Raw genomic sequence first — 27,859 nt, 5'->3', positions numbered from 1 at the left:
TTGATTACAAAGATGTAAAATTGTTCTTGATTTATTGGCTAGTATATGCATGTAGATTTGTTATAACGATTAACAATGCAACTGCCCATTTCTTCCTCATGCTCTCACCTCACTCATCTTTCTATTCCAATTGGTTATTCTATTGAAACTGCATATGTTGTTTTACCTTCATTTTGTTCATTGTTTCATTTGTTTTAGTTTCACAATGGGCAAACATCGTCTGCAGGGGAGAACTTAGTCATTAAGGTATAAGGAAAGTACGAACAGTTTACTATTTATCATCAGGTCCGTATTACCTCAATCATCTGATGACCGACAGCCCTGGGACCAGTAGGGGATCTTCTTACGAATGGTAAGCTAATACTAATCAGTTAATACTGATCCCCGCAAACAGGACTATGCATTTCTGAAACAAGATAGATCTCTAGCTGAAACTTTAAGTTCACCTCTCCTACTGACTTTATACCAACCTCTTTATGTCAGAACCCGTCTAACTTTTCCCTACAATCCCAAACACGTACTGAGGCAATAACCGGAATGCATGAAGGTTTCGATAATATCATTACACTATAGACTTCTGCTTGTTCACTAGAAATAGCTCTTATAATATTAATGTCCTGAACCACTATTTTGTTTAACAATTATACTATTGCATGATAAACACGAGTCGGTCTACTCTACGGGGCAATACACACCTCTTGCATCCCTGAAAGAATATAAATCTCTAGCTGAAACTTGTGATGCATCCCGATACCAAGTATGAGATCTTTTCATGATTCATACCTTGAGATATCATGTTTAAAAGGTTTTCAATATTTGACCTCTGATGACATTCGTACTCAATATAACACAAGCACGTGATAAGTATGAGAAGTATCTATGCCTCCTATTTGGATACATCCTGCTTACAATGTTTGCATTTTTTTATGTCTGGTGACCTCAGATGACCTTCGACCTCTACGAAAAACTGTAGGTTTCTTCTACACATATACATGCCAAGTATAAACAAGTATTCAAACATCCTATCATGAGGTATTGATTACAATGTTTTCAGCATTTGACCATTGACCTCCACCAAAAACAATAGGTTTATTTTGCTCACTCCAATGCATCCACATGCCAGGTATGGAAATTAACCATATTTCCTATCTTGAGATATCATGTTTACAAGCTGGGCACCACACACGCACACACACAATATCATGACATTACATAATAAAGAAAATCCATGTGAACTACAAAAGCAGAGAAATAAGATATGACTCATAATTGATAAGGAGAACTCTATTAGAAAGTATATTGGAATGTTTGGTCCTCCTAGGACCTCTGTGAGCAATACTTGGCACTGGAATGAAAAGTACAAAATGCAATACAATGAAAGTATGACGCTAGATAAGTACGAGGGGCACTGATGGAATAAGTATCGGGTACCATCAGTAAACAATAAGTGGATTAAGAAACAAAGAAAAGGAAGAACGGATTATATATGTTGGTGGAATTGGTAGTTGTTGCTCATAAAGAATTTGTTGAGGGGTCTGTAATTAGTCACAAACGGATTGTGTGTGTACAGATTTTTGGACTTTTAATTTAGTAAGTCCTTACGGTTTATTTGTTCGGCCCTAAAAATAACTAATGAAGGGGGTAACTGATGTTCCAATACCATCCAGCCGAAATAGATACCTGAATTTCCTCATCAAGTGGGTCAGTGTTTCAGTGTAAGACATTGGCTGTAAACAATAGAATTCTTAAGATTTCGTTGGTGAAAATTATTAACATGTAAATATATATGAATATCAGTCGGCTTGTAATAGACTGAAGTGGTAAGCACTGCACACACGCATAGACACATGAATGCAAAGGTTACTTGTTATTGCTTTCTTATCAAAGGTAAGAATAGAGTATATAGTCACATAGAGTATTTACATACATAACCATGTCAGAGGGGAAGAAGAGTATTGTATATACGAAACTCCTACAGGTGCAATTCAGCACATATTCCTGTTTGTATAAGCTCTGACTGTAATGAACAGTGAATACAGAAAGACTTGCTGACTTGCTCTCCCCCTCTCAAGTGAACAAATTCCTGGTTACATCACCGCTGGTGATATGTTAATATCGTTTCTTGCCTACAATAACCCACAATATGATTTCAGGCATTATTCTGTGCACATTGTTGCTTGAACTACAGGATTTTTCCATCTAAAATCTCTGACAAGTTTTGCACATTCTTCATTTCCTTGTTCTGTTAAGGCATTTTCCAATTTTGCGATGTTTGTGGGAGAAATCAATGCATTTTTGGTCAGTTTCTCCATCAAAAGATTTCCTGGTGTTTTGTGCTTTTTGATATCAGTAATTTCTTCCTGAGGAAGTTGGATAATATTTGCCAGCATGGTAGATTGGTCTACATCAAGGTGTTCTGATAAGTTCCGCTTTAGCTGATCAAAAGATTTGATGATGGCTGTAGGGTTCAAAGAAAGGAAATTGTAAGTATTTTGAATACATTACTCAACATAAAATTAATTAATCCTGCTTTATGCAATGAATATCCAGAAATGTGAGACAACAGTGATGTGTTTCTTACACCCAGGGGCAAAAAGCGTTTGCAATGAGACTAAAATACAATCTGCGGTAACTCTCAGAATGCCTATTTCAAGCAGGTGATTGAAGGGTGAGCAGGTGATTGTTTTCCACTGCAATGAGACATGAATACAGTATATGTACTTAAGGTGGGTTTCTTTGGTGTCACAACTAATGTTTAACACCAAAGCAAACACCAATACTTTACAAAATTTAGGATAACAATCCTTTCATACAAGATGGGTGAATGTAATCTTACTTTTCATAAATCAACATTTAATTACTGCCTACAATTCCTTACATATGAGATGTGTACACCTAATCCTAATTTGCATTGAGGAGTCCCGGCTACAGTTGTCATGTCAACTGGTGGACTATAACTATCAGCTAATTGCAATACTGGATATTAAAGAACATTTTCGATTTTCAAAACCTGGTAGTGAGTAGAATATGGTAATAACAAATCTTTAGCTGCATTAACATGCTAAAATAATTAATTACTCACATTCAGGTAGAATGAGCTGGAATGGAGATGTGATTTGGTCATTGTGTCGTAACTTGTCAATCTGTGAAGAGGAAACAGAGAGGAAATCTTTATATGATTCTTCTAGAAAACTAGTTTGTGCATATTTCACCTCGAAAAGCGGTTTAAACTAATAAATTTAAGATATGCTAATTACGACTTAATGCCTATACAGTGTATTTTCTGTACATTTGTGACATGAAGACGGCTAGTCATAAGATTTTTACTGGCATTGCTAATTACACTTCAAACCTTTACAATGAAAATCAGTTCATCAATTAAGACCCACAGAGTAGAGATTTCAATAGAAACGAAACCAGAAAATGCCTCAACATATACATAGTTTGGTAAGCCATACATGTTAATATTCATGAACTTGTGCATATCCAACTGAGGAGGATTGTCTACTGACTATTAAATGCGGCAACACATTAATGAAGGTACCAGGAATGAGTTATCATGTTAAGATTTATTATAAAAAACAGATACAAACAAGAATATTAATGCGGTCAAACTATATGATCCCATAAGTATGTATCTATATACTAAGATTGTATTATCCAAGTACATGAGTAAAGCTAATTTAAACATATTATTTCAGATATATCTGATTAAGAATTCATGTTCACTGATTAAAATGCATGATAAACACATAAACCAACACGGTTAATTGTATGATATGTCAAGGATGAAAATCATTTGGGTTCTTGGCATGTGTTTAAAAGCCATTTTTTTTGCAATTTGAGGAATATTGATGACCCAAAATTGGAGACGTCATGAAAATATGCCCATGTGCTTTAACATCACCATACCTGCATGCACCAAACTAAGCCCTGCCTAGTCATCAATATTCATAAAATGAGAATCTAGAACATCTACACACCATTGCGCATCTACCTACCAAGTTTGACATTAATTCAACTTGTGTTTCTTGAGATATCATATTTATAATTAGTTAAAGATGATTTCCCATTAAGCCCCACCCACTCATCAATATTATTGAGGTCAAAATTATTGTTACAAAATTAACATGTACCCACTGTGTACTTTACAACACCAAACCAATTATGAACTAAATCAGACATACCGTTGAAGACATATTGCCATATTAACATTTTTATGTTAAGGTCTGCCCACTCATTAATATGCATGAGATGTGAAAACAATAGGGCACATCTACATCTACACATCATTGGGCATCTACCTACCGAGATATCATGTTTACAAGCTAGCCCATCACATCCACACATAGACGCCAGCACGACCAGGTTACTATGCCTTCAGTGTAACAACCAAAAATGACTTTCTCCGAGAATGTTAAAAAGGGTAAACAATAATCAAACACGTTAAATATAAAAGGAGTTGCAGTAGCTAAGAAAGATCCAAAGTAAATTGTGAAACTCCTCATATTCAGATCTTTAGTTCTGTTCCATTAAGTCAAATCAAGTTACCTGCAATTCAATACTAAGCTTGAACAAATTCTTCGAAAACTTCCCATATCCTGCTACTATTTCCAGATTGACAGTATCTTTGATCCCTTGATTCTGAAGATGAAATTCTTCCTTGTGTCTGTTCTTTAACCATAAGTTTTCCATGGCAACATCCTTTGGGGAGAATAAGCAAAGGATATTTTATTATAAATTTATAAAACGTGAGACTATAAAGCAATTATGTTGATAGTAAAGTGGTTAAAGTGAATATGCTGACAATCTAAGGATTACAGGTTCCAGTCCTGCACGGATTTTTAATCTGTGACCTTGGCCTAGGCACTTGATCTAAACAGCCCCTTTCATCCAGATGTATAAATGGATCATGCGAAGTAACTTTTACCATACTGTGATAATCTCATTGAGTATCATTACAAATTGAGAAAGAAACAGTTTCAATATAACATAGGATATGCTTATTTGTGATAAATGTAAAATATACATAATAGTTTACAATATAATAACATATGCTAGCACTATTACATTCCACTCAACAGATGCATAAAAGTATTCTTCCAACAATTCCAAATTACCCGTGGAACAGGAGTTACATGCTTTCTTTACATGTTGACATAAAATATATAAGAATTTTTGACAAACAGTACTAACCACTTGTCTTGGTTTACACTGTGAGGTACTGGAGTTAGTGCAAACTTGTAAAGTTGAAGTCATAGAATTGAGTTGAACAGACACAGGATTTTGAATTATGGATCCCTTTTGCTGATAGATTTCTTCATTGATAAGGCTCTGTTAAAATAGAAATGAAGCAATTTAATATTGCATTTATCATTAATGTTTATTTAAACATGACCAACAATACATACACTGATACACTGCTTAGTTGTCCAATGTATGACCAGGAAGCAATAACAGCTCCCTGGTATGACCCTCTCATTATTAATTGGTGTTGCCATTATTTGGTGAAACCAGCAGCTACTATAATATCTGATACATGAGGGTAATAAAGTCTAACTCTCTGTACATATTTTCTGTCCAATCTCTTATCTGGTTGATTAACTGGACCAAGTTATGTGTTATTAAACTCTGTCTGAGTTCTGTTGTACATCCACAAGCTTGTAATTGAATCCCCACTTAATTAGGGGAATATAAACTGAAATCAGGGAGCTGTCATTATTATTATCATACAATTATACATTGATTGTCTGCTAGATGGATTATCAAAGACTATAGTCTCATGGTATATGTTCTGAAATATAAACTCTTCACTCTCTAATATTGGACACCTGGTCAAGGTGTGCTTACAATTTTGTCTGTTGCAACAGTTGCTGTCAGTTGTCATTGACCACACACAAGAAAAAGTTGAGCATTAAATTGTTATTATAGGACATCTGATCATTGTTTTTTGTCCAGTACAAAGTTGATTGCCAATCATCAATGGCCACAGACAGCCTGAGCCAGCTTATCTCACATGACCCTTCCCTTGACTATATGATTACAATCTGACCTTCCAGAAAGGTTTTATGCTGTAGGCTTCTAGTTGAAACTTTATCAGTCCACTTAACTTTGAAATCAATTAAGCTTGAGTTAAGACAGATAACTGGAATCTGTGACATAATTAATAATAACACTTGAGCTGACAAATCTACTACTTACTTTATGTTCCAGTGAGTCATCATTATAAAACCAAAAGTGGATTGTCAATTGATCCCCCGATTCAGAAACTCTGTTTACAATCGGTAAGACACAGACACGCTTCAGCATCTTGGGAATGAAAGGGACGTGAAGACCAATGAGACAAGGTTTCCCAGCTTCAACTGCAAAGTGTTGACTATTCATAGAGCAGATGAGGTGATTCCTTTCTTGGCTCCATTTGATAACTTTATCTGATGGGAATTTCAAAAACAATTTGCTAACTGGTAACGTTTTATAACATGGTGAAATGTACGTAGAAAAGATCAGAGATTTTTACCTCTTATCTGCAGTATCACTTGTGGATATCAACTAATTAAAGTCACTGGTAAGGATTTTACAGTAAACAAACGTGTATTCCAAACTGTTTAAATATCCAGAAAGAACAGTCTTCCTACGTTAAGAATAGACACATGAATGTATGAGCAGTTGGACATTTATTTACCAATTTTGAGCTCTAAAATCAACTCTGACACCAACCACTCCTTTAATAATTGTTATAAATGAATGAGATTGACATGACATTTTTAATACACTGTGAAATATTCTCACAACTTACTGCTTAAATCAACGTCACCACTAGAGATAACCTGTTGACCCTTTTAAGCTAGAGAGTGAAACTGTTATTTGGCCACTGGAAAGTGCTTAAAGCACCCAAAACAAGAGTATCAACTATTTAAAGCATATGTCATTTCCTGGATGACTTTATGTATTGTTAGAGATCACTTAAGATTTATTTTATATTGGGCCCATTCACAAACTGAACTGATATGAAATTGACCAAACTATGTTTACCAAAAGAAAATCATAACATCTGAGAACTCACCGATTAATTGTAGCTTTATTTTTGGAGATAACATGCTTACAAGGATTACATACTTTAACACTTGTTCACCTCATGTGACCTTTGATCTCTGCCAATGTCAATAGGCTTCTACATACTACTACTTTTTGAGTTATCGTGTTTACAAGGTTGTCAAATTATGACCTCTTTGACCTCACCTAACCATTGGCCGTCGCAGAAAAGAAAAGAGGTTCTTGTACTCAAAAAGACAGATCCACAAACCAAGTTTGAAGTTAATCCAAAATTAACTTTTCAGTCACCATATTTACGAACAAGTGTCACACACACACACACATGCCAGGACCATTGCATAGATTCCTTTTGCTTCTGGCAAGATATTAAAAATAAATTGCTCGTACCATACGTCCCTCTTATGAATAATAATTTCTACATTACACGGAACCAGACAGCCAGAATGAAATTTAGTGGTTTTCTTGCCAATTATAGTGTTCATGTACTCAGGTGATTTCACATAACAAGCATTTTCACATTTTTCACATCCCAGCATTACTTTTGCAGTTATGCAGGTTTAGAAGGTTTTCAAGCTTTGATCTTGCTGACCTCATACGACATCTTTATTGGCATAACAAATTTCAAATTGTGTGAAACACTCTGGTAGATATATAGTACGTATTAAGTTCATGGTAACGTTAAAGTGATGAAATAATATGATCGATGGACTTATAAAGCACAAATCACAAGAAACCGAGACACACCTGTTTGTAATACACCTGAATACACATCAATAACCATCTGGTCAGCTGGAGTTAAAGCACAGTGTGGAATAATCAAGGTGACAGGCTTTTGTAAGGTAAGGCTTTCTGGACCAAATTTCACAAAAGGGGTCAATCTTAAACTCTTCTTTGAGATAGGTCCTTGACTGGCAGGGTCAGTAGAAACCCACAGACTAACAATCCTTTCAGTGTCTAGTGCCCCAGCTGGTACACGCAGAATGACACCTGCGATAACCACCTCTCCTCCATGCTGATCAAAGTACTGCTCTTTATAAAAATTGGATCCTGTGAACAAAGGCGGTTTCTCTAGAGGAGAAAAGTAATATATTTCAAGTGAAAGGAAAGTATTTTGTCACTTCAATAGAAGATGTGTTGATGCATAAACTGTTTCGACACACATTATGAAAACAGCCTCTCTAACACAAAACTGCTATTATTTTCTATTTGCAAATACCAAATATAATATAAAACTTAAATATACGTCTTAATGGGCAGTGAACAGTAGTCATTTAATGTTTGACATGAAAATAATAACACTTAAGTTTATAAAAGGTATCTGAATCAATTTTCTATTTTGTAGTTATTATGTGAGTAATATTCCTAATAAAATAAATAAAAATACTTTTTCTTCCATGAACACTGAAACAGCAAGGGCTTGAAATGTGGCCGTAGAATGTCAGATGAGGTGGCGGTTATTTATACCAGGAAGAGATAGAACAGAAATACACATGTAGCTAAATACATAAGGTATATTTACCATGTACTTCCTTTGACAAAATCCGTCTTCCCAAGACTAGTTTCCCATGAGACAATTTCAGGGCACTTTGGACATTCTGCCTCTGGTATCCCTCTTCTATCAATTTTTTTAAATTTACTGACCATTCTGATTCCCTCTTTGAGATTACTTCCTCTTTCGCGGGATTTTGTAACTGAAACAATGTTGAAATATTACAAATTGTTTAACAATTTCACATTTTCGATCATACATTCATGAAGATAGAAAACTAATTACTGCATTTGATTTGGCTGCAGTGAATATTCTACACAGACTTCTTGCACATGTGATCTCTACAAACTTAAGTTTCAGTCAGCAGACATTTCAGACAGACTCGCATGATAGCAAAAATAATACTTTTAAAACAGAAAGTACATTCTGTACTAGAGGTTCTAACCAGTCTAAGTTCTTGAGTTTATGCAAACTGACTTTTGTTTTGCTTTAAGCTTGAAGTGTAAGTCTTAACTAGTTTTTGTAGAGCACAAACCATTTTCTTATGATCATCTTTCACTCCTTCGTTTACCTGTCCACCCTTCTCCTGTAATGTATCAATGTACTCCAGCAACAGTGTAACCCCCTCATTAAAGCGAATATCTCTCAATCCGTCATACATTCCGATCATCCTGTCTGGCATAATGAGCTCTCTTTCATCCAATATTTCCATCAGCATCTTTCCAGATTCTGCTGCTCTCTGAATTTGATCATTCTCTGCTGGCGTGAGTGCAAACCACTTGCCTAGCTTTTTACAATGTTCTTTATCCAGAAGCTTTCCAATGTCTCCTCTCATTTTTTTATATTTTTGTAAGCCTGAAAGTGAGGACATAACATCCAATTAACATTCGAAAAAAATAAATAGCAAATACTAGATATCACATTTAAAAAGTAGACTGCCTGAAGCACATGCTAATTGAGTGCTAGGTTCGGACAATGAGCAATGCTCACAGCTAACACGCACAAGTACACGACTGGCCCACAAAAAGCATGTAACCATCATTGAGAACTTTGGAATGCAAGTCAACCTCTCGTGCGTGCACACGATAAATTGGGTAAGTACACTGTCCAAAACTTGCGTGCAACTTTTTAACTTGAAACCTTAGCTTGTGGATAAATTCTAGTATTATATAGCTTCACTTTGAAAGTTGCTTGAGCTACAAAGTAGGAAGTGATCATACTAACTAAACATGGAAGCATGCAAATAGGATTATTTCGGGTTCAGCAGTAAAAAAAATTTCTTCAAATGTTGATTAAATGTTTCAAAAAAACAAAGTTGATATAAGTAACACTTATGTGTGTCTACTGTTGAAACCAAATGCTGTTATCTTTTCACCTTCACTTAGAAACTTACGGGTCCGTATGCTCTACTTGTGTTTACGTTTTTATCTCAACTAATACATACTTACCTGGTGCATGTAAAAGAATAATGATCACTTATTTTTCTTCTTCCAACTTCACCTAGATGCTGGTCAGGGTTGACTTCTAAAACTAGATAAGTCCACCCATTTGTTGCACTTCCACATAAAACTCACCTGGGTTAAGAAATTTCTGGCTTTCCGGAGATAAGAGAATGTTTTTCACCTGAAAGAAAACAAAAATAAATTATTATATGACTGATGGAAACTTTAAGGGTAAGAATGTTTAACATTCACTTATGCCAGCTATCACACCCCTAAGAGTGATTGGATTTACAGTAGGAACGTAATGTAGAAAAATAGGGCTGTAGCAAACATGGAACAACACATAATAAATGTGTGAATTCCCAAAAGAAAACGGAATGCTGATGACAACATACATATTATTTATGCAGTATTCTTAAATTGGTACCTAAGATACCCACAAAATAAAGATTCCCATAACTGTTGACCTGTGTATGTAATAAACACATAGGTTATATGTACACTTTCTTAGCCATTCACTGCATTCTAAGTTACTCATTATTTACAAAGCCACATGGAAGAGTCAGGATCAAATGGCAAACGTAAGAATACCAGGTTCACCGGAGTGACTGAAAAAAATACATTAATAAAAGAATACTACAATTAAACTAAATTTAATTATTATCTACAATGAATATTACAAAAAAAAAGGATCAGGAAAGAACATGACGAAGAAAAGCTTTAATTCAGTCACAGTGCTGACATTATTCAATGACACAACAGAGGTGTTGTTTATTTCAGCTTCGAAACAGCTGCAAGACTTCCATCAGACAGGACATTACTAAGCAAAGAAATGAGCAAATGGGAAAAGATGCCGCTCTAATGTCTTGTAATGAAGAAACATATGAGAACACAAAAAGCTGGAAGACGATTAGCAGACATAGCTCACCTTCGATTGGAGGTTAAGGTCTGTCTGGTTCATTTCATGTTGTGATACTTTTAACTTCACATCAACCATGTCAGTGTCTCCATCTTTGTCCCTACCAAGTCTAAACTGATGAGAGACTCTACTGGCAGCACAGAGGTGATCGATGTCAACATGCTAATAGATAAAAGATACTGAGGATGAGACTGCTTGTTAAGTATTCAGAGGAACGATGTTACATATAAGATATACTAACGAGGGAAATGACATGTGGTGATGTACAAATCCTTACAATTTATCGGGAGCTAGTGAAGACCATATTTCCTATTGTAAATAGGAATTCCATAACATTATTTGGTTTAGATTGTTACCAGGGGTAGGTATTCTACATAAATATATTCTATGGGTATTCATGTCATTGGGGATGAACACCGCCTTATATCATTCATTCTCTGTTTTATGAGTGTGCAGAGATATTATTATTATTTGTTTGTCTCCAATATTCCTGCTTTCGGGACAGCCACTTAATCAAGACTCAATCCAAGATTGGAGAGAGTGCCACAATAATTGAACACTGCCTCAAATACAAATGTAGGTGAATAATAGACATCTGCGTTCATCATCACCAACTTAAAGCCACGGTAAAAAGAAGCTTTTTGCAAAACCAAACTAAAGAACATAGGACCAAACTTCACTTCTTTATTCATATAAAACAAGAATACCAACCCACACAAGATCCTGCTAAACAACGTTGTACTACAGAAGTTTGCTTATATTGTGGTTTCTTCTGGCATTTGGAACCAGAAACCATATATTAGTAGGGCAACACTCTAACTGATACACAATTCGATCCACTTTAGGTAACCAATCCTTAACTACAAGTCTAGTAATGTTAAAAGACAAACTTTAAAGCATTGGTAATTACAAACCTTTGTTGATTCTTCCGTCGTTAGATGGTAACCATCACCGGGTGTTGTTGACATGATCAGATCAATGTAAGAAACACGGTCTTTGCCGTTATTCAATGTCCGGGTAATTGAAAATGTTGTATAGTCTCCTAGACATAGTTTGGAATGGTAGTCCTTTAACAGCAACTAAAACATAAGAACATGAATATGGTAATTGCAAAGAAACAAGCAGAGAGTTAATTTTACAATTTATTGCACCTTCACTCCTTACAGAGAGATCAATACTGTTATAGCAAGTAACATCATCTTTGTTTCCTTAATTTGGTCCATTACCAATGTTGATTGTTTCATCAAAATTGGGTCAAATGCATAGTTTTGAGAGGACACACATATTTTGTAGGAAAAAGAAATAATAATAATGTTAGTAAAATACCATCATCGGTCCCTCTATAAAACTATCAGCATTCTCCCTTTATGACTGTCAGTTTCATCTAAGAACAAACACTTTTGGCAGAAACATGTTTTATGTCAGCGGCATGTTTAAATATTTGCATTTCAAATGTAACATATACGTCTTTTTGATGTGCTACGATGAATCAATAAATTGTATCACACAAATGTGCCTTTATCAAATCACTTCATTATTTGCCAGTCACTATACAAATCATGAAAGAAAGTAACATTGCCAGTACCTGACTTACAAATCACATCATGGAACAAAACTGACCCACCATGGTAACAGGAGATAATCCTCACCTTGTACTCTTTATCACTGTCCTTACAGAAACAAACAGTTATTAAGACATCAGCTTTGGCATCAAGTATCCCATTAATAAATGGAACAATACGGAATATATGCTTCTGTTCTGTTTCTTGGCTGACTAAATTAACAAAGACGTAGCTCAGGATGTTAATATCAAGTCTGATCTTCTCCGTGTCTAGCTCCCAATCAATAGATTTCTCTTCAGTCCAAGTTACTTCACCTATAACGAGTAATATTACATAAAATATACTATTTGTTAAACTTAAAGGCAGTAAATATCCAGAGCATATTAGATGATATATATTTTGAATTCAACCGAACTGATTTTCATCATAACTCATTATACTTCGCCTGGTCCATTCATCGATTCCATTTAAAGTGCTTATTGGTCACAATCTTACCTTCTTGTAAATGTTCTTCATCTTTCAGACCAGTGAAGATAATAGCATCATGTCGATTTGGCTCAGGGATAATAGCTGAGTGAGGAATAGTCAGCTGGGCTGGCTTTTTTAGGATGAGTCCTTCTGGCTCTAGTTTTATCAGAGGTGTCATTCTGCCCCTACGAGCACTTCCAGGGAGGGATATGGTGGGATCATAGATCACTTTAACAGCTATTACACGATCAAAGCATAAAGCGCCTTCAGGAATGGTCAGATGTACCCCCATGATGCTAATAGTTCCACCTTCACACTTTATCCTGTGTTCAATGTATGAATGACGGTGCCTCATTTCAAGTATTTGTGAATCTTTTCTTTGTTTTGGTAGTTCTTCTCTCTCTGTTCTCTCTATCAAACTCTCCTTACTGTGGTCATGATCTTCTTCTCTTTCATCAGAACCTTGATATAGAGTTGATTCATCATCAGGGTCAAGTTTGACTTTTTCAACTGAAAACAGAATAATGGAAACACAACCACCTTAAATGAAGCTTTGCCGTTTAAAAACAAAATCAGCTGTACTATGCCACATTCATCTCTAATCAGAGAATATTTTATTGCTCAAGTTGTGCATATAGTTTTGTCTCCTATATGTGCTATTGTTCATGTGTATTAAAACTGCTATTCATCTTTGCACTCGCATAGCAATTCGCCAATTTTGCATAGCATTTTCGATGTGATACTTGATAAATAAAATTAATCCCTGATAATCTAAAGTTCTTCATCAATACAAAAGCCTTGCAGTTGATTTATGAAAGAGGTATTACTGAAGGAATCTTCATACAAAATGTAATAGATATGTAACACAAGCTTTATGTTGTTAGACGAATTGCATCAGACAACATGAGTATAAAAAGAATCTAGCAACGTGTCTGAGAAACCAGATGTTTTAATGGATCCTACAAATATTGGCTAATCCTTGGGACCTAGATTTTTGGGCATTTGCTATTTTCAATCTTCTATTATAAAGAAAGGAATCAAATGGCAACCAATCATTTGGTTCAAAGATCCCCTTGTAATAACTTTCACCATACAAACACCATGATAATTAATAGTTTAAAATAACAAATTGCCCGAAAGCTGAATATTAACCTCCGACTTACACAAATTTCTAGAATTTTTACTGTACTGTACTATTTTTGTGTTTTTGTATTCTGGTTACATAATTTTCTTCATCCTTACCAGGCCAGTCAAGTAGTTGTGGTGATTGGTTGTCTTCACATTGAAAGGGGTCAACTTTAGACTGATATGGAACTAAGAGATCTTCATTTGTTTGGTTTAGGTGAATATAAACCAAACCCTTTTGTAGGTTAGTGACATCGTACATATTGATGATGTTTCGTGTCTTCATGAATTTAATCAGAGTGATTCCTGGCGTCTCTGTCTGAGTAACGCGGCGTAGCATATCAGTTTCTGCCGGTGGTAGACCAAACAGAGTTGCTAATTTCAGAGTGCTGTCTAGAGTAAGATTTTCAGCAACATTGACCATTAATCTTCCGTAATCAGCTGAAATGTAAATAACAGTAACAAAAACATATAGTTAAGGATCCCAGTCCGCACAGCAAACCAATTGAAAATACCGAATTTTAAATAATAGGTGAGATCACATTCCTATTTATAACTAGATTATTGATTGTTTTGTAAGTATTAATATCGAATAACAAAGTACATTTCTTTTCAATCAGTTCAATAGCTGAGATGATATTTTTGTGAAATCTGTGATGTTTTCAATATTTGTTTATTGCTTGCCGTTGTCAAGTGTGTAACTTCTAAAGTTATGTTATTTGGCTTGTGGCTTTCCCATAATTAGTACAAGAATCGTATTGTTTTGGGTGAAGGTCAATGGTCAGCAGAGAGAAACTGGAAACCTCAAAATATTGTATCACTAGGACCTGAACACCAAATAAGCTCATACATCCAAGGTAGGGTAGCCTTATGTAATGTAAGGTTTCTACATTATTTGATGTAAGTAAGAGCTCATATAAAGTCACTAGGGGTCAAACCCGAATTCCTTGTAAACAAGATATCTCAAGATAAGAAACTATATTTATTCTAACATTTCACAAGGGGCTTCCCTATAATGAGCACAATAACCCCACTGTTTTGGTGGAAGTCACACTCTGTAAAGTCTTATAAACAAAAACCTTGTAAACATGATATCCTCAGATAGGTTACATCTCATACTCATACTTTGCATGAGTCTTTCTTATAGTGATTGCAAGAACCCATTGTTTTTGGTGGAAGTCGAACGTCATTTGAGGTGAGCAGAGGTCAAGATGACAAAAAATCAAATGGATCTCATCAGGATAACAATTTAACATGCAAAGTCAGCACTTTTCTGTTATAGTGAGCAATCAAAATAAATTATCAACAACAAACAATGCCTCTCTGTTTTTCTTTCATCGTTGTGGTGTTATGTCACACGATTCCCTGTCATCAAACCATGTAAGCGCTGACTCTTTTTAGATTGATACTGCTCTTCATCTGCAGTATGAACTTCAGCCAGGGTTATTTGCTTGCAACTACTCTTGTGATGCATATATAATGTATTTAAGGCAAGTAACTGCTGGGATAGGTTCCCCTCTGGTTAAAGTACTGTTGATGTAACTGCTCACATACACAACAAGCATCAGTGTTACCATAGCATCTTTAACTGTCACTGTTTTATAACATAGCAATGGGCTTCAGATGATATTTAGGGCCAAATGATTCAAAATCATCAAATTATACCCTGCATATTTTAGGAGGGTGTGATCTTTCTCACTTGATGACATGAAAGTACAAACACTATAAAGAGGAATTAGGTAAGGCTTTCATTTTCTACAATAGTTCACAAGAAAGCCCTTGAGGTGCTGATATGATATGTTATTTGCTCCTTGATCCCAGGGATATATGTAAATATAGACATCACACTACACACTAGAAAAACATACAAACCATGCAGGATCTTGTGATGTGCTCCTGCTGCTCCTAAACAGGTTTGTTACTTTAACACTTTGTCAGAACATGTAGGAGTTTCTTAAACAACAAAACTCCACTATAACATATACTATGACATTTACTGTATAGTTCAATATTAGTTGCTTGAGTAGACGATTTTGATATTTATTTGCTCTGTTTCTGAAAATGCTTGTTCTGCATCTGTGAGGCCATGTAAGGCAATTAGATGTGTGTTGCTAAGGAACAGCGAATCCTGTTCTATACTACTTATGTCAATGTACAATGTGCATGTACAGTCCTGATATTCTGTAAGTGTTTCATCTGCAGTTCAATCTTTTAAAGGAACCAGCAATTTTGCAATTGAACAATTGCAGTAAACATCGATACGTGCAACACTTAGTAAAATGTATGTGTGAGGCTAAGTTTTTTGCAGGACTGTGGCAGTTATCAAATTATGACATTAGCTGTAGAAGGGATAAAGGCACACAAATGAGTTGGATCGAAGTTAGGTGCTACCATGGAGCACATCATATGACCCTCAGTGGTTGTTATGTTCGTTTTTTAGACATCCCCTAAGCGACCTTTCGCCTCCACCAGCACAATAGATTCTGCTGAACTAATCACAGAAATTCATAACCACATATAAGAATCGAACAGGCTAATTTTTTCCCCGCTCTTGACCTCAAATGGCTTTTGATATTCACAAAAGCAATACAGGCAACCTACATACCAAATATGAAATAAACCCAGTTATCCTTCTGAAGTTAAAGGGTTTACGAGCAAGTGTCACAAACACACACACGTCATCACCATCATCACAAAGATTCCTTCTGCCATCGGCAAGAAATTACAGAGATTTCACCTGTTTTTATGATAATCCTTGATTTATTTACACCTCTGCAGAGCTCACTTGACAATTTTAATATCTGAACAGAAGTGATAGTTTGACAATCAATCCTACACTGCTTACATTGACTCGTGTAACCACCCCTTCCCCATCCCTTACATAAGAAAACCTACTGCCTGGAAATTTAACACAGGGCAGCAGCAATGATCTTTTTATTGTGATCATACCTGCCAAATTTGATCCCTGTGATATGTCAAGAGTTTCGCGTTCTGCTAGTATGGTGGCTTCCTCCGTTACAGAGGCGGATGAAGCCTGCAAATAAACAACATAGGAAATATCTTATTTGTTGTACTGTCACATTAAAAAAAAGAACCTCAGTTCTGTCACCTGTCAAGTTACACCAATTAAGTCTTTAGCTGATAGAAGCAACTGAGTTTAGAATAGGTGAATGTACTCATTACTCACTTCACACTACTTGTAGCATGAATTAAGGACATTTGTGAAAATTATTGAACTATGGTTTGTAAAGCTCAAGCTTGTGCTGTCACCTTGTTACACCGACAGTGGAAAGTTTGATCATAAATTCAGCACAGTAATGGTCTCGTCACAATGTTTTGCTCACTTTACAAACACACTTCTTTTGCTACTAATGGTATGCTGGCTACACATACACACTAATCTATTTTAATAATTCACTTACTATGCTTTATCATACTTACCAATGCTTGCTGATGTAAGGCTTCCCTATTCTGCTTCAGGACTTCTTGTAAAGCCATGGCTTCTTTTGCATATTCCAGTTGAGACTTCTCAAGTTCTATTTTTGTAGCCCTCAGACTTGATTTGGCCTTTTCCAGCTCCTGTCATGTAAACAATACAGTGTATGAGACAACTGAAAAGGATGCATCTCCCGTGGTTACTTGCCACCAATTAAAATATATACTAACATTGAAGTAGTCGGTACGAAGCGAAAACATTCAACTTAACAAATTAAAGTAGACGGTCTGAAGGGAAAGAGTTCAAGTAAACAAATTCCTCCAAACTTATTTCAGGCAGGCTGATATGATGACCTCTGCGACAATTATTTGAGGGTGTGACTATTGGGTAATTACTACGTGGTTCAGAGAAAAGCAAATGTTCACAATAAGTTAGTGTTGAAAATTGTGAGCTAACTTCAAAAGTATCTTCCATTAACGGTAGAACTACTGTTCTAGAAGAAGGTATGTAGGTCTATCACATTGAAGGACAGGCGTTCATTTATATCAAATAGATTAACTAATTATATATTGTTTTAATATTCAATATTTTCCATGATATGCTTTTTCTACTAGACTTTGTGCCAAAGCACACGAAGAATTCCTCTGTTTACTTTTGCTAGTTAACTGAGACTGTCACTTGTAACTAAGCAATTAGTACAATTCAGTAGTAAGCTTCCACATTAAAATAGCAATACATCATGAAATGAATACTCTCTGAATGTTCTGTTCTTGGTCTCTATTGATACACGTTGAGTTAATGTAAATCACATGAACTTAATATCATGTTTCCATAAAATTCTAAAGACATAAAGCTGTTCATATGTTCAAAATTTGATCTCTACTGTTGGGCATCATAAACATTCCCAAATTTCTGAAAATACATGTGTTTGTAAATAAAAAATTACAAAGTCACTTGACACTACTACAAGGGTAGTTGTCTTGTTCATAGTGACTAACTTTCTCATGGCCCAAGTCAGGTAACTTAGTCATCAGTTATCTATAATCACATATTATGTGAAGTCTAACCTCTTTCTGCTTATTCAATCTGTCACTGAAGTGTTGTTTTTCCTCCTCTGTAGTCTTTAATCTTCCCGTAAGTTGTTGTCTTTCTTCCTCTGTTGCCTGCAGTGTATCTTTCAATTGTTGTCTTTCCTTCTCTGATGTCTGTAGTCTTCCAGTGAGTTGTTGCCTTTCATAGTCTATTGCCTTCAATGCATCTTTAAAGTGTTGTTTTTCCTCCGCTGTGCTCTTTAGTTTTCCATTCAGCTGTCGTCTTTCCTCTTCTGTTGCCTTCAATGCATCTTTGAATTGTTTTCTTTCTTCCTCTGTGGTCTTCAATTTTCCATCCAGCTGTTGTCGTTCTTCCTCTGTGGTCTTCAATTTTCCATCCAGCTGTTGTCGTTCTTCCTCTGTTGCCTGCAGTGTATCTTTCAATTGTTGTCTTTCTTCCTCTGCTGTCTGTAATCTTTCAAAGAGCTGTTGTCTTTCTTCCTCTGTTGACTTTAATGTTTCAGCAACTTTTTGTCTTTCCTCATTTGCTGTGTTTAGTCGTCTTATAAATTGTTGTCTATCATTTTCTAATTCTTTTAGTTTATCACTGAGTTTCTGTCTCTCTTCCTCTGCAGCTTGAAGTCTTCCAGTAATTTGATGCTGTTCACCTGATTTTGATAGTTTATCAGTGAGTTGCTCTCTATCCTCCTCCTCTGCATTTAGTCTTCCGGTTGGCTGTTGTTTATCACCTCCTTTTGTAGTAAACTTTGAATCTGAAACAAACATATAGGATGCAAACATTGTTAAAGATTGTCTTCCATCCAAGAGATTTAGTTATGTAATAATTTATCCGGTCAAAACTTCCCCAAAAATATTGAAACAAACTTGCACTAAATTTAGAGTGAGGTCACATTTTGGTCCAACTTTAGAATGTTATTTGAGGTGACCATGTAAATATTTTACTTTATTGGGGGGTTTAGTTTGGCTCTGCTTCTGAGCAATTCAACAAAGTCAGGCGCCTTCAATGATGCTCCCATCTATCAAGAATACTAAATTACAAAATTTAAAAAGGAAGAAAATTCCAAAATTTTACTAATCTTGTCTGAACATATCCCAATCAAACTTGAGAGTATATCCCATAAGTTACAGACATATATGCAAAGAATTGACTGTGATGCAAGACCTGGACATTGAATGAAGCATGAAGTGTGGAATAATTTAACTTCTGAACATCCAAATTGGATTCTCTTTCTGGGTTTGCGTACTTTACAGTCAATTGCGGTTATTCAATTTCTTGCCAACTCATTTATCACATTATTTCTATTTAAGGGTATTGGTGGATGATCCTTATTCTATCAACCATTGGTTGGTTAAACAATACAATGGTGTATAACCTCAAATTGTATTTATATATTTTGAGGGCAATGCGTTTGCATGTTTTGCAAGGCATAACATATTTAACTTGTTACGCTCTCTGATATAAACATACCTTGAGTTTGTTGGTAGACAGTTAATACTGTCATCAATTTACTCAGTCCTTTGTCAGAGCATGCTGTCATTAAATAGTTGATGTCATCATAAGAAACCTTCCCTGCCTCTCTGAGATGGTGGACAAGAGATGAAAAAGGTGCATCACTCTCAATAATGTCCTTTGATGCCTTAGCTGGAACTTCAAGGTAGTCAAGTAGCTTCTGACAGTCATCTTTCTCAATCAATGCATCTGAGCACTTCAGGAGGTTATCAAAAGTAAATATGTCACTCTATAACAAAAAGAAAATCAAATATTAGACTGGTGGTAGTAGACTCCAAATAAAGAGGATTTTGCAGTTATTGCAATTTTGAGATTTCGACATTTGACCACGTGAACTCGGTTAATATTCATTATATGAGCACCAAAATCAGTTGAGTTATCGTGTTTACATACTTCACTTACAAAAATAATGCTCAGCCTGCCTCCTCATAAATATGCATGAATCAGTTGCAAGATTAGGAGGGGAAGGACGGGGGAGGGTGCTGGCTTAACGTCAATACAGGTGGTCTGTCTGTAAAGTCTACAGATCCGTGTGGTCGTGTGGTCGACGGTCCCATAGTCTTATCTAACAGTGGTGTATTGGAAAATTCTCTACTATTTTCCGTTATTATTCAAAATAGAAACCTGACAAAATATAGTATACTGGACATTTTGTGAGTGAAGTTGGGGGCTTCAGGCGGGAGTAAATAGAGTGGATGAAAATTTGTTCCAAAATCGGTTCATCGTATGTGTCAGTGTACATGCATACAGGCGAATGATGCTGAGCTTCCAGTATGAGCTTCGTTCTTCCATGAGTCAGCCTTAACCTTAATTCCCATTGGAACACAATTTCGGCCTCTAAATAAAATTAACATGGTAAGCATTGTTCAGAGTATACCGGTTTCTAAGAGAAATCTTAAATATATATATATATATATATATATATATATATATATATATATATATATATATATATATATATATATATATATATATGTATATTGTACTGCTTTAATACTTAATTTCAAGAGTTACTAGGCAACACTGACGTTATTTAGCACCTTAGACTAGCCATGCACTAACGTAGTTTTGTTTTAGCTCGAGCGGGTTGCTTATCAAACACTTCAAATATAACAGTCCATGCACTTCACCAAGAATGATAACAATTATAAAAGCAGTTGTTTGTAAATATATATTTGTTTATGATACTGTTTCTAGCTTTCAGCAGAAGATTGAGAAGGGGATGAGGGAGATGTGGGTGAGAAGGGGTGTGAAGTGGATCCTCAACTAATTCGAGTAATTTCCATCCACTCCTCGGTTACAACGTGTCCACGAACCTATAGCTGAGACGGGGAGAGCCTACACATATGATTTTGTATTCAAATAAAACTGTATTTGTGTTATTTGTTATTTGTGCTCAGCTAAATATGGAAAGTAAATATTTTAGTACTTATCAATGTTGATAATACTTAGCCTATAAGGCTACACATTAATTGACTTCACACTGCTGTTCCAATGCACTATATTTAACAAAATAGTTGGTCTATCAACTTCACCATACCAAGTTTGAAGAAACTCCAACTTGTAGTTGCAAAGTTATTGCGATTTGCAAAGTTTGACGTTTGACCCTGTGACCTGTTGAGTTATCGTGCAAACAAACTTAATTGTGACACACATACACACACACATGTAAAAACAAGCCGACCTGGCTACAAAGGTTCCTTTGCTTTCAGCAAGAAACCAAAAATGTTCTTATTTTTTAAAGTTTGAAAATTAGATCTCGAAACAGTGTCTTCTCCTCACTTGTTCGCATTGAATGAAACCGAATTCGTGTATCTTCATTCAAAGGACAGTTTGAATAAAAGTGATATAAAGTCCCAAGTTTTACATTAGGCCTATATATCATGTATTAGTACTTACTGTGTGATATTCATATACTTCTCCAGTTTCCCAGGTTACCACAGCCAATCTGTTTATGTTATTATTGATCCCGATTCTCAAGGAATAATCAGGAACTTTACAAGAAGCCAAGATATGACCCCCAGAGATGGATCGCGAGTAAACAACAACGTTTCTACTCCCTAAACCGCCCCATAATATAAATATTAATCCTTTCTCTTCACAGACTGTTATACTCCAAGCAGATCTGTACTGTTTGTGTGTATACACCTGTTCTAGTTCTCCGTCACTATTACACTTTAAAGCTCTCATATAATAGTCTGTACAGATAAACAGTTTATTATTACTAACTGTTATATCAACGGGGCATTCACCATCTTGTAATTCTGTTAAAGTGATTGTCCTTTTTGGTCTCAATTCTTTCAAATCAAAAACAATCACCTCTTTGGATCCATCTAAACCGACATAAATTAAACCATTTCTGGTTGTCATACACCTGGCTTTACCGGTAAACTTTCCTTGATTGACCAGACCGCCATTACTACTTTGGTACAATGCTATCGTGCCCTCACAACACGTTAGAAACAAATTACCATCCAATGACACAACCGACCGCCACGATGAACCAAACTCGGTAAATTCTTTAGAATAACAAGGCTCTGACGTAAATAACGACGGTTTTTCTCCAGAATATGGATCAAAATGTAGCATAAACAGATCGATAAAGCTGCAGTGTGTCTTTTCATTATATCCAGCGACAGCCAAACGGCCTGTATCTTGCACGTCTATGGAACACACCGTGTAACCATCTTGTACAGTGAATCGTGGTATCGTTGCATGCCCTCTGTATATATGGAAGGCAAGAAGTGAAAGTAAGGTCAAGGTTGGAAGCTTGTTTCCATGATAACGAAGAATTAAGAGTGATTTTTAATTAAAGTAATGTTGATGGATAGCTCTTAGACTGTACCTGTAGTCTTGCAAATGGCACAGACTTGTAATGAATGCGTGGAATTATAATCTTTAAAAGTGTCTAGAGCAAACTAATTGATATACTTATCTGACAGATGTAAGAAACGAGACGTTAAAGGCCTAATAATTAGGATAATTCTGGCCTATAGATCCACGACGTCAATAGTTTCCCATTAAATTAAGAAGAACCTGTGTAGCAGAGGTTCGATGTATTAGTAGTCCCCAAAAAGCTGCAGATTTTCTTGCAGAAACGTTGAACTAAGTTCAGAATCCAAAGATAAAATGAAAGAATATTGATAATGTCCAGTAAATTTTATTCTATCACTACATGTATCCACACACAGTCCTAATTCTTTCACTCAATCTCTCAGGTCTCCATAAGTTTCCAGTAACTTCACTCAGTCACACCGTTGCTTCATTTCTAAACAGCCACCACAACAACACAAGGCCAATTCCAAAGTCAAAGTTAACTCCCTCTTTCCTTAATACCATATACGGTAGCCTATACATATAACATACACTTTAGAAAACACACATTTCTAACCCTCTCTTAACCCCCATCTTCATTAATTCTGACTCAGCCTCTCTGAACTCTCTGAGCACCCACTTTGTCCGACCTCACACCCAAGACTTCCGTCACCATAGCAACAGTATTTACAAGGTATATAATAGGCATATTATAGAAATAGAAAGTTGAGGTATACGGATAAAAATGATGACTTAAGTTACAAAATTAAACTTCATATTTTGTAGACCATCAAAACACGCTGCTATTAGCCAATGTTGGATGTCTATAACACTTTATACTTTAAAGAAATGACCCTTTATATAAGTGAGGTTAATCCCTTTGAAGTGACTGGACCGTATTTAGTCTTATACAAAGACCATTAGGTCAGTTTATCAGATGCAACACAAGCTTATCGTGAAGACTTTTATGGCCTCAAATGTCATGTTAAGATGGATTGCAAATTTGTCACGCAAAAATGGTGTTAAATGTCATCCAAGATGCTTTTTGCTTTGATGGAGATAAAAGAACATGTGTTGGTGGAGTTATTCCAAATTTTAAAACAATGGATTAAAATTAAGACTTAGGATTGCACTGAGGCGCCGACGTCATCGATCTCTGAACCCGTAAGTGAGCATTCCAGAGTTTTAGCATATTTGAAGGAAAATATCTTGGAAACCTGTGTAGATATAGAACCAGTTTTACTAGAAGTCAAGTTTGGCCTTTAAGCTTTGGCATATACCATTTATGTTATATCCATGGGCGATTGACCCGATGCGGGGAATCCAAATTGACAAGTGCCTATGTTTTCTTAACAAAAACGTCAAAAAGTGCTCCGTTTCATAGATTAGAAGTGCCCATGTAAGTTCTGTTTTGTCATTGTTTGTCACATAAAAAGGGCCCTTTGTTGAGACACTTAGGAATGTGTAATCAAGACGTGCAATTTTGCTGATAAATTAAACCAATCAATCAAAGGTCATATATCTTTAATAATGGAATTTGTGGAACAGAATGCAGAGAGGATTCATTTTATGAGCGATTTGCGATATCTTTGTGGTTCACCTGCTCTATTCAACGACACTGTGATGTCCTACTACCCTTAATGGGTTTGTACAATCCCTCCCACTTCGACACTGATCCCTTGCTCCTATTCCAAAGGTTATCTGGGAACGAGAAGTCCGGCTTATGAAAGATTTTCAGTATACAACATTGCTTATATAAAGAAGAATGTAAATTAAACAAATAAAGTAATCAATACTTTTAAGTACTGTCATGTATAATTGACCAGTATAAACACATTTGAATCTTTCATTTAAAAGAAAATTAATATATTTAATCTTACGTGGCTTTTGTGGCGGCCATTGCGATATGTGAGAATTCAATTATTGCAGCGGCCCAGTCCTGATCTGCGGATTAGATTAGAAATATTCTTTAGCAACGACTTTCTAAAAAAAATCTTATCGAGGAATATCGCAAGTACAGAGATCATAGAAACGGATTCCCTTCTTTTGGGTGAATGCTCTGGCCTTTGTGATGTTTAACGAGCAACCTTAATATGATGGATGAAATTATGCTTTTGATCATCGGGAAGGTTCCCCTGGATTTATTCTTTAACTTATCCCGATTCTAAAATCACACTGTCTACGATCAATGACAAAGGCAACGTAACATTTATATTAAGTTCATGCGGGATTGCGAAAAAGGCGACGAAATCGTGAGAAATTGTTGAAATTTCGAAAGATTATAAATTCAATCATATATACGAATATCAAAAGTGGAGATTTTCTTTAAAGAAATAATATTTGTATTCAAAATGTCCCGTACAGGCGTGTTGTGCAATTTAGTTATACTTTCTTACACTGGAGTGCTGTTTAAAAAAAATTATAAATGTTTTATTTTACTTACAATTACAAAACGTCTGTGTAAGACAGGTGCAGATGAGGTACAGCTACATAGTTACAGGTAAAGCAGATGAGGTACAGCTAATATTTTGCAAAAGGTCTTGAATATAATCTTGTTCTTGATATAATTCGATCCGTTTTGATGCTGTCTCGCTGGCAGGTCAACGAAGCGTGAAGTGATAACACAAAATTCAAACTAAGAGGCCTTTGAGATAATTTAAAAGACAACGAAATGCTATGATTTTGATCAGAGGATGGAACAAATTCTCAAATGAATATTAGATAATAAACGTTGAAATATAGAGCACGCAAAGGGCAAAAACTTTTTATTGTGTGTGTGTGTAAAAATCCCAAACTTTGAGGATTTTTCATATACAAATAAGGCAAAATGCCCTAATGAAGTTGTTTGCACACACAGGGTGATACTATATCTCTTCTAATAAAAAAAAGACATATTTTTCAACGTGACCCGTTCTAAATTATTGGCTGTCAAAAAAGACGACATATTTTGTACTTCAGGGCAACTTTACAACTTAATAAATTAATATTGAGAAAAGATAGAACCCTGAAGCTGGTGAACTGTAAGAACGTTTTACTAATAATTAAAATAAAAAACCCTTAAACAACTCTCACATGGTTACGTTGGTAAAATATCAGGGCATCAAACACCCTTCCTCATGCTGAATCGCAGCATGACATAGCAATTTTAGAGCTGCAAAACTTGCAAATATATTACAGGAAAGCATTGTAATTATTATACTGGCTTGTTTCGACTGGACATAATAACCTCTGAAAGAATCAATTACCCAGGAGCAGTATTTTAGTTGCAATTTATCACTACAATAGCATCTGTATAGCGAAACATATCAAAATTTAATATTTTAGCAGTTTTTAGTTGACCTTACTTCTCAAAACAGTTCTTTTATAGCCTGTTGTTTCCATTCTATGGGACAAAAAGTCTATAGGTTGATGTCATAGAAATATAGGAGAATGTTTAATTGCTGAGAAATCGGACCCCAAAATCAAGAAAATGCCAAAATGTCACGGTGGTGACATATTGCGGAATTTCAAAGTGTGATAAATCAGCCAATTTTGAAGCAGTGCAACTGAAATTTTCAGATTATGGTTATTTCTTGATGCTCTAATCATGCAATGAGGATGGTAATTTTTGAAGAGGGTCCAGCAACAGCCATCTGTGATGTGACACGGAATGACCCAAGTTGGTATTAACGAAAGAGTGAGCAGACGACGTTCATATATTGCGCAATTCGCCCAGTTCGATAATGGCGCCGGAATCTCCATACTGGCACCGCTATTTTGGACATTTCGCCTTCTACTTCTTATATCCAGCATCCTGCTCTATGGTGTTTGCCTAGGCACTATAGTATAGCCTAGTTAGTACTAACGCCAGTCCTGTAGTTGACAAATGTCGTCAAATAGTGTTACTACTAGTTTCCGGCTAAAGCATATTTTGTGTCTTATTTCAACTGTTTACCTTGTTACTGTTGATATTTCGGCTGTATCGTCCAAACTTGCGTGGCGGGTAATATGCTTACACGAACTTGACGAAGTTACTGGAAGTTACTGCTGTGTTACATATACTATAATAAGGCCTATACGTAAGTAACGCACGTATACGTAATACGGAACATGACACTGCACTGTAGCCGCTTCAAATAGTGTTACTACTAGTTTCCGGCTAAAGCATATTTTGTGTCTTATTTCAACTGTTTACCTTGTTACTGTTGATATTTCGGCTGTATCGTCCAAACTTGCGTGGCGGGTAATATGCTTACACGAACTTGACGAAGTTACTGGAAGTTACTGCTGTGTTACATATACTATACTAAGGCCTATACGGAAGTAACGCACGTATACGTAATACGGAACATGACACTGCACTGTAGCCACTTCAAATAGTGTTACTACTATATAGTTTACGGCTATATCATATGCTGTGTCTGATTCCAACTGTTTACCTTGTTACTGATGATATTTCGGCTGTATCGTCCAAACTTGCGTGACAGGTAATATGCTTACACGAACTGAATATATTAGTAAGTCAAACTACTTCTTATCTTAAAAAGGAATCCTAACCTCTGAAGGAGAGGAAGCTTTGGGAATATTTCGAACTCGAAACAGCTCATAGTTAATAGCGAACATTAATCCCTTTTCCTAAGCTGTTAAAGTGGCGTCTGCAAAGATTCTTCGGTTAACGGCTATCTGACTGTGATGGTTTAGAACTATGGAGCGCCAAAAGTAATAACTGTGATATAAACAGTGATATTTTATAACTCAAAAACTGTGAAAGCTATAAAGCTGTGACCATTATGTGATATTTACTTTATTATTTTCAGTCTTGGTCATCCCTTTAATGAGATTCAAGAACGAATTATACATTTTTAGGTTTCTCTCGTCTTTAGGTGAACTTGTTGATTCATGCTACAACTTATATCGAGAAGCCAATAATTGGGGGCATAGTAGGGAGAATTTGGTATGCTATCAGTTTAAAACTCGAACAATAATGCTTCAAGTCACAAAATAAAGTAA

General features: G+C 35.7%; 1 protein-coding gene across 3 annotated transcripts; it reads right to left on the bottom strand.

Annotated features, from left to right (window-relative positions):
* Positions 1-15: 15 nt before the first annotated feature.
* On the bottom strand, positions 16-27,810 carry LOC139981912 (uncharacterized). 3 transcript variants are annotated; one of them, XM_071994328.1, is made up of 22 exons: positions 27,289-27,810; positions 25,314-25,514; positions 24,751-24,814; positions 21,956-22,778; positions 20,015-20,285; positions 18,562-19,298; positions 17,500-17,637; positions 17,008-17,092; positions 14,176-14,499; positions 12,961-13,443; positions 12,553-12,779; positions 11,818-11,982; positions 10,913-11,065; positions 10,117-10,165; positions 9,125-9,397; positions 8,573-8,746; positions 7,798-8,121; positions 6,202-6,431; positions 5,197-5,334; positions 4,552-4,704; positions 3,083-3,143; positions 16-2,458 (listed from the first exon to the last, which is right to left on the bottom strand). In XM_071994328.1, the coding sequence occupies exons 3-22, from the start codon at positions 24,768-24,770 to the stop codon at positions 2,157-2,159; spliced, it is 5,130 nt and encodes a 1,709-aa protein (XP_071850429.1). In that variant the 5' UTR covers positions 24,771-24,814; positions 25,314-25,514; positions 27,289-27,810; the 3' UTR covers positions 16-2,156. The 3 variants fall into 3 exon arrangements, with proteins under 3 accessions (XP_071850429.1, XP_071850428.1, XP_071850427.1); XM_071994327.1 differs by having other exon boundaries at positions 8,573-8,744; positions 9,114-9,397; positions 27,289-27,808; XM_071994326.1 differs by having other exon boundaries at positions 8,573-8,744; positions 9,078-9,397; positions 27,289-27,807.
* Positions 27,811-27,859: the final 49 nt, after the last annotated feature.

This window comes from Apostichopus japonicus, chromosome 16, assembly GCF_037975245.1.
Source record: "Apostichopus japonicus isolate 1M-3 chromosome 16, ASM3797524v1, whole genome shotgun sequence".
Classification (NCBI taxonomy): domain Eukaryota; kingdom Metazoa; phylum Echinodermata; class Holothuroidea; order Aspidochirotida; family Stichopodidae; genus Apostichopus; species Apostichopus japonicus.
This window is presented reverse-complemented; position numbering and strand designations above follow the sequence as displayed.

Bases quoted from the DNA above. Each gene is read 5' to 3' on its own strand.
- LOC139981912 (XM_071994326.1), bottom strand. From the start codon at position 24,770: ATGGCCGCCACAAAAGCCAC. The intron at 17,638-18,561 runs GTTAGACTTCAC...TTTACATGACAG, and splicing joins GATTGAATAAGCAGAAAGAG to GAGCTGGAAAAGGCCAAATC. The intron at 11,066-11,817 runs GTTTGTAATTAC...TTTATCTATTAG, and splicing joins CGACGGAAGAATCAACAAAG to CATGTTGACATCGATCACCT.